Below are 8,248 nucleotides of genomic sequence, written 5' to 3'. Positions count from 1 at the left end.
AGTCGAAGTTATACATTGGGCGTAAAAGGCCGTACGATGGGCGTACTCCTAGAAAACCCACTTAGGCCATTTTTGGGCCTTGGGTCGTTAAGGGTTTTGGGCCTTGCTTTTTGGGTCATGCATGGGAAGGGAGAAATGGTCTTTTGGCCTTGGTAAGTCTAAATAGGTTTTTGGACCATAAATTGTGGGTTAAAACCATGATTATTAATTACGACTGTCTTTTGTTTGATTAGTGTGAGGACCCATGTTAGCAGCAACTCAAGTGTGTGATTCAGTCATCTTCAGTTTGAGGTAAGTCTTCTCACTATGCTTGTGGCTCGAAGGCACCAATGTCGGCCCACCAAACTGTTTATGTAGAATGTTATATGTTGTATGACTCTTACATGTATGATTGGGTTGAAATAAACCATAGGGTTGTGCCTATGAGTTTATGATGGGTTCGAAGAAACCCCAAGGCTAGGCCCATATTTGTGTATTGAGTTGGAATATACCCCAAGGCAAGACCTAATTGTATGTTTGATATGTGGTACTTTAAGTAACTCACTAAGCCTTGTGCTTACAGTTTAAGTTTATGTTTCAAGTACTTTCGGTACAAAATGGAAGGGCCCGTCGTGATGACACATCATCCTCCCTCATGATTTTCGTACTTTTTGGATATTTGTACTCTAAAGTTTTGATATTGTATTTTGTGATCGAATTGGACATATATGGTGAATGAAACTATTGGTTTTAAACATGAAAACTTTTATCACTGTTTTTGGGTCATTACAATATCTCAAAACAATGTCATTTCTTTTTCTAGCTCCTTGCTAGTCGGTGGTTATAAAATTTGGTTGTTAAAAAAAGGCCATTGAGATGGTATGGTTCAAATATATTTTAATCCAAATTAACTAACCATACACATTGTTAAAAATAACACTAGATCGAAAATTATATTTAACTTTTTTCACATGTAACCTATGTGTAAAGACGATTGAGATTATTGCTTAATACATGTCTACCTTATCATAAATCAAGTTAATAGAAAATTTATTATTTCAAAGCTAATAACGAAATGTTTATTTTTAATAACATATATTTATAAATATTTGAACTACATGGTTGCATTATACCGTAATGCATCGACATTCACCTAGTTTAATAATAAAGAAGGATCTAAAGTGCCAAATATGAGAGTTTTGAGTAATCATATGTGGTGATAAAAACATAATTGATACATAAGACAGAGTCACTGAAACATTGCAAGATTATTTTTTTAGTGCACTTAAAATTCCTGAATCCATTGAAATCATCATGTCTTGTTCCCGAAAATTGTTGTACCTAGACAATTTACTGTTTAGGACAGTTTTGTAAATATGGTAGTACCAATATATTTGATGATTACTGAATCCTAGACAGTTTACTGTTTATGACGGTTTTGTACGTACGATATTACCTCTATATTTGATGATTACTTTTGTTATCTATCGTGTCATGCGTTGGTGATTTTAGTGTCACCAAACATTTTATTTAATTGGAACTGACATGTGAGCTAAGGGACTTATCATTTATATTATTTATTATATTTTTGGAGAATACGGGGGGTTTGGGGTAGTGCCCCAATAGGTCTTCGAAAAATCGAATTAGTTATATAACAGAAAAACCAAATTTTAATGGGTGATTATGGTAAAATTGATAAATATTATTGAATTTTTTAACCAATGATTATTCCATTAAATTCATGAGTCTCTTAACTAATTTAGAAGGAAGAAACCATAATATGTCTAGTATAAATACAACCCCTTAATTGAGCAGTAAGAAACCCTTCTCACCTCTTCTTCTTCTTCTTCTCGAACTCAAAACCTTCTGGTGATTTGGCTTGTGTTTCTGTGCCTAGATACATAAGTGTCCTTTTGGATTATCCTAAACTGGATTTCCTGTAAACCAAGCATAGGGTGGAGGTATCAGTTCCGAAAGTCAACTTACACGATCCAAGAAAAATCTGGTTCTCCACCATCACCCTACTTAAATATCCTCCAACAATCGAACTGATATCTTCGTCTGGTGGAGATGGAAGAACCAATTCGTGAGTGAAAACAAAGTTCACGAAACTAGAAAAGTTTGAAGGCAATGATTTCAAGTGTTGGCAGAAAAAGATGTCATTCATGCTGACCATACTAAAGGTTGTGTATGTGCTGAGTACTCCAAGACCAGAAGTGGCGGAGAGTGAGACATTAGTAGAAACCAGAAGGAGGAGCAAGTGGGAAAACGATGAATACATCTATAGAGGACACATTTTGAATGGTATAGATGATTCTTTATTTGATATCCATTACGAGGCTAAAAGTGCAAAGGAGTTATGGGACACTCTTGAATCGAAATACAGGGCTGTGGATGCTTTTAGCAAGAAGTTTCTGGTCAGTGATTTTAATAACTATAAAATGGTTGATTCAAGATTTGTCATGGAAAAATACAACGAACTCCTTCGCATTTTAAGTCAATTTAAATTGCACAACATGAATATGGATGAAACCATTGATGTTTCGAGTGTAATTGACAAACTTCCACCATCATGTAAAGACTTCAAACATAATCTGAAACATCAAAAGTTGGAAATGTCCATGGTTCAACTTGGTAGTCATTTGTGCATTGAGGAATCCCTTCGTGCGCAATAGAGCGACAAAAACAAAGGAAAAGGTGAATTTGAATTTGGACAACCCTTGATTAGATGGCTGAAAAAAAAAACAAGAAATATGAACAATAAAGGACATGACTGTGTCACCCAAAAATTTCTAGACAGATTTGAACTTTTAAAACATTTCAAACCATTAAATTCATTACAACTTTGTTTTCAAAATGTATAATATCAGATTTTTCCCAAAAACATAAAAAAATCATGATGAGCTGTACTACCATGCATTCGCCTTGCCGCGATCCCCTGATGTACCTGAAACAATAAGTGAAACTGTAAGCCCAGAAGCTTAGTGAGTTCCCCTAAACTACCAGTCTCTTATAACCATAATCATATCACATCCACAAATACAAATCAGTATGCATAATGAGCCTTCTGCCTGACTGGACCGCCTCGTAGGGCCTACGGCCTATCTGGACCGCTCCCGAGCCTTTGACATGACTGGACCTCCTCCCAGGGCCAACAACCTATCCAGACCGCTCACCGGGTGTGTTGGCCTTCAGCACAAAGTAGGACCGCCTCAACCCAACCCCCAAAGGAAGTCCAGATCTGAAGTTGCAACTTCAGATCTTGGCTTAAACACAAGAAACCTTTCCTAAAACCCACCCAAAAGAGATTAAAGATGAAATGAGCCAAGGAAACAGCCTAATACCTTCAAGAGAGTGCCAACTGAAGTAGATCTTTGATTCCCACAAGTTCTTGCTTCAATTTACTTGTTTTCCCCAAATGTTTCCTCACCAAGATCCCTCTTCCAAGCTTTAACACACCAAAGAAAGATACACACGCGATTTAGGGTTTAAGAGTGTCAAGGAGTTGTAAAAGGGAGGCTGGGGAAGGCCAATGATCCTTTAAATAGGGTACAATACCCCGGAATTTAGGGTTTCATCTGCCAGCTCCAAATCGTCGAGTCCCTTCTTGGACTCGGGGAGTAGTTCACTAAAGCACGTGGACCGACCCGCTTCTACTCGACGAGTAGGGCAACCAACTCGTAGAGTAGACCTTGAAATCAAGAAAATTCTTATATAAAATCGATACCTGAGAATTGAGGCATTACAATGACAAAGGCAAGTAGTAACATATCCCAAATAACCCCAACAAAAAGAAAAAAGAACTAGTTTATTGGAGATGTTTAAGGGTGGGACATTGCAAGCATGATTATTGTGTGAATCTAGGCAATAATGATACTGGAAACTGTAGAGCCAATGGAAGTGGAAAAGAGTTCAAGGACCAAGTGAAAGGAGGTCAATTTTTGACTAACTTTGATAATTTTAATCAGAATTATGGTATCATGTTTCCTTTATTCTTAAATCATTTTATGTATAGGATGATGATGTTGCTTGGTGGATCGATTATTGTGCAATGAACCATGTATGCAAGGATAAACGGTTGTTTGAAACATTAACACCGCTTCAAGATGGGTATGTGTTGCACATGGGAGACAATTCTTTTAAACCTATTTTTTTGGTGTCAGTGTCTTTTGTTTAGAATTTACTTCTGGAAAGACAATTAAACTTTTTGATGTTTTGTTTGTGATGGGTTTTATATGGCTTCTATAGGTTACAAAAATGATGGGTTTTACATGCAATAACATGGAAAAATCCTTATACACTTACGGGTACATGCAACCTATTAGATCTAGTCATAACACTAATGAAGTAACATTCTATTGAACAACAAGAACCCTATAACCCTAATGAAATCAAAAATTCACAAGAGGAGGTTACATAACTTTTAGTTATTGTAGTAAATAACTAATCAAATCTTTCTTCAGAAACTTGGAATACTTTGGGAAGAGAAGAAGAGAGGGGAAATTTCGGTTGGCTTCAAGATCCAAAGAGATGGTGATATGGTCATATTTAATTATATATTTTATACCATTATCCTAATATATTTGAGCAAAAATGTTACATTTTAAGATATAAGATACTTAATATGCTTTGAAATGTTCAGTTACAGTTAAAATGGGAGCTGGAATGCAAAAGGAGGAGAAAGGGGCTAAAAAGACATAAAAAGGATGTTACTGGACAACTTGACCCTCGTTAGTGTTTTGGCCATAACTCATGACTCAAAACCCAAATTGAAGAGATTCAAAGTGTTCTGAAAACTAGACAAAATTTCGGACAACTTCCATTTTTTGAGAAAAATGTTGATTCCTAGTCAACACAGCGTGGAAACGCCATCACCACGATGTGGTGCATCATAAAATTCCGTCGACGGGAATAAACAATCTACCACGGCATGGAAATCCTTTCACCACACCATGGGGACGTTAAATGATATAAAGAGAGCTGGAAATTAGCCATACTGACATATCTTCAACCCTAATTCATTCCATATGAAAATAAACCTTAGAGAAGCCATTTTGAGGTTCTAGAAAACGGCCGAAGGGCCATTAAACTGATATGAAGTGAAAATTTGAAGGATTCAAGAGCGGATTCACGTCACAAATCATTCGGTTTGATTTTCTGATCACGATTAGTATTCCAATTGTGTTCTTACTATTTTTACTCTCTAAATTCATGTGTTAAAACGTGTTGCTTTCGTTTGGAGTAAATAAAACTCGATTTTATGTGTTGACTTCAATGATTTTGAATTTTATTATTTTTGTTATTAATTGTGTTTGATTGTATCATCACCTATCATGTTAAAGTTATGATTTTTATTGTGTATTGCTGAGTTATGTGTATTTAAGAGGACTAATCTAATTACATTAACTTGAATCTTAATTAGTTTATGATCATTAAACTGTTAGGACTAGAGATTGATAAAACCATAGGGTTAGGTAATCTTAATTTGTGATGTATTAGTAAGCTAAGATATCCATGTTATGCTTCGATCGATTGTCATGATCATTGATGAGAAATCACTAGATCATATCATTCATAATTCAAAAATATTAAATTAACTATGTGTTCACTAATTGCATGATCATTATGTTAGCTGTTCATTAATTATCAGTACTACGAAATCCGATCAAGATAACTAGTTATATTAGAATTCGGTAATCCAATCTAAGCTTGAGTACCTAAAGTGATTCGTTTCTAATAAGTTTATCTCGTTAGTTTTATTTAGTTGAGTTTCCTAAATAACCCCCCTACTGTTTCCTTTTATTTGGAATAACCTATAATCAAATACTTGAATATTAATTCACTCTCGTTCCCCTTGAGTTCGACACCCTTGCTTCTCAAAACTATATTATACTCGATCGGGTTCATTGCCTATATGGTGTGGTTAAAACGCAATAAACAAGGAATTATAAATAAAAAACCAGTGCATTAAAAATAACACATTGGGTGGCCGAAAATCTCATGTAAAAGGAGCCTTTTATAGCTACATAGGAAAACCTGATAACCCTAATTTGAATATAATACTATTATATTAAATTAGGCTATTCTCCTTATTCCTATTTATCTCCAACGCACATTCCAGAAGCTCCAAAACGACTTAGAAAACCATCCAAGGGTAGAAGGTTCTGGAACATCTTCTTGTTCACCTATTGAACAGTTACAGCTTAGGTCCTTGCACTATTAATTAATCCAATTAATCCTAAAATTATTTCTAATTAATTTCTGATTAATTATTAATTAAATAATACTATTTCTAATTAATATATTATTCTCATAAGATATTAATTAATCATTTATTGCTATTTATTAATTATATAATAAATCAATAAATTAGTCCCTCTCTCCAAAAGTCATCTTATTTAATTACCAGGTTTGAGGGTAAATGAAAAGGACTTTGTTAATAATTCAAGTATATAAAAATTTATTTATTGGATAAGACACCTAATACAACAGTCTTCCACTTGGATAAGTCTAAAACTACAAATTTTAGTATAACTTCTAAATTATCAGCAAATGGTGCTTCCAAAAGCAATTCCAGCCTCTTATTTGGTCAGATATTAGTCCTAAGATAAGTGATCAAATATTCATTCGTTCTACAAGATATCATATGAACACAAGACATGGATTAGAATCAATCTCATTGTCCAAAAGTATGTTTCATGATTTCTTGATTTATGATGACCTCATAAGACTTCTAATTAAACACATCAATTTAGTCCTGGATGGGCCCAACGCTATAAGTCAACACCAAATCACTGAGGGGCCCAAAGATATACCTTTTCCCGTCAGGGAAAAATGAGAGAATAAACTGACTCATATCCTTGTATCTTTTACTCACCAAATCATACATGACACTATGTTTTATAACACCAAGTTACTGATGTGTTTTTGCAATACCAATATACAATCGATTTGTAAATTACAACTCATATATATATATATATATATATATATATATATATATATATATATATATATTAGTTTTAAGAATATAAGATATTATCATCTCAGAATTACTTGTGATATAATCAATAAAGTAATTCTCTGAGCGTGGGTTTATCCAATACTCAAAGTCTCCATTTTCTAAGTACTCATGAATGTTGTAGCAACACAATTGTTATGTCTAAACTCCTTATACAATCTACAATCCAATTCATGATAGTCTTCATTCACTACTTACTTCCTAAAGTATGAGAGACTATGGTGTTTTGAATAATCAAATCATTCAGGAAGTAAAACATGCAAAACGAAACACAAGAATAAATAATTGACAAAGTCAGTAAACAAACTCATAAATACTAATCTATTATTCAATCAACAAATCAATTACATTTATTCTATTACAAGTTTTAAACTAATCATCTAACTACTGAAACTAACATCATCACTCAAACCAATGCTCCTAGCATGTTGACTATGTTTAACCTTACTTAGAGCCTTTGTGAAAGGATATGGAGGATTGTCTTCTGATGAAACTCTCTTTACTATGAGATGACCTTCTTCAGCTCTATGTCTGATATAATGGTACTTCCTATCGATACGTCTTGATTTACCATGATCTCTCGAGTCTTTAGTCAAAGCAAATGATCCTTCATTATCACATAAAATTTCAATAGGCTCCTAAATGGTCGGAACAACTTCGAAATTACAGATGTAATTCTTCATCCAATCCGCTTCCTTTGATGCTTCACTTAATGCTATGTACTCTGATTCACAAGTAGAATCAGTCACCGTGTCGTTCTTGGAACTTTTCTAAGTGGCTGCTCCTCCATTTAATAGAAACACCCAGGCATATTGAGAATGAAGATTGTCTCTATCTATTGAAAGCTGGCATCACTATACCCACTTAGTCCCAATGTATCACTGCCACCAAGGACTAGAATCAGATCCTTTTTCCTTCACGGATACTTGAGAATGTTCTTCACTGTTGTCTAATGAGCTCTGCCAGGATTTCCATGAAAGCGACTGACCATGATTAAATCAAAAGACACATCAGGGAGAGTACATGTCATAACTTACAAGATCGATCCTATAGCCGAAGCATATGGGAATCGAATCATTTCCTTTATCTCTTCATCTGTACTAGGGATTTAAGTCTTACTCAACTTGGCATTACTCTTAATAGGTAGCTCTCTTTTCTTGGAATTTTTCATACAAAAATGTTTTACTACCTTATCCAAGTATGCACTTTGACTAAGACCAATTAGCCTTTTCTTTCTATCCCTTAAGA

General features: G+C 34.4%; 1 protein-coding gene across 1 annotated transcript; it reads left to right on the top strand.

Annotated features, from left to right (window-relative positions):
- The first annotated feature begins 2,135 nt into the window (after positions 1–2,135).
- LOC145066935 (uncharacterized) lies at positions 2,136–2,654 on the top strand. Its single transcript, XM_079014171.1, has one exon. It carries the CDS (start codon positions 2,136–2,138, stop codon positions 2,652–2,654), a length of 519 nt encoding a protein of 172 aa, XP_078870297.1.
- Positions 2,655–8,248: the final 5,594 nt, after the last annotated feature.

The sequence above is a fragment of the Lactuca serriola genome, chromosome 8 (genome assembly GCF_051521515.1).
Source record: "Lactuca serriola cultivar US96UC23 chromosome 8, Lser_US96UC23_V15, whole genome shotgun sequence".
NCBI lineage: Eukaryota > Viridiplantae > Streptophyta > Magnoliopsida > Asterales > Asteraceae > Lactuca > Lactuca serriola.
The sequence above is the reverse complement of the archived record's forward strand: the minus strand, read 5'-3'. Positions and strand labels throughout refer to the sequence as shown.

What these genes read in the sequence shown, in the direction of transcription:
- LOC145066935 (XM_079014171.1), top strand. Translation starts at nt 2,136, where the DNA reads ATGTCATTCATGCTGACCATACTAAAGGTTGTGTATGTGCTGAGTACT.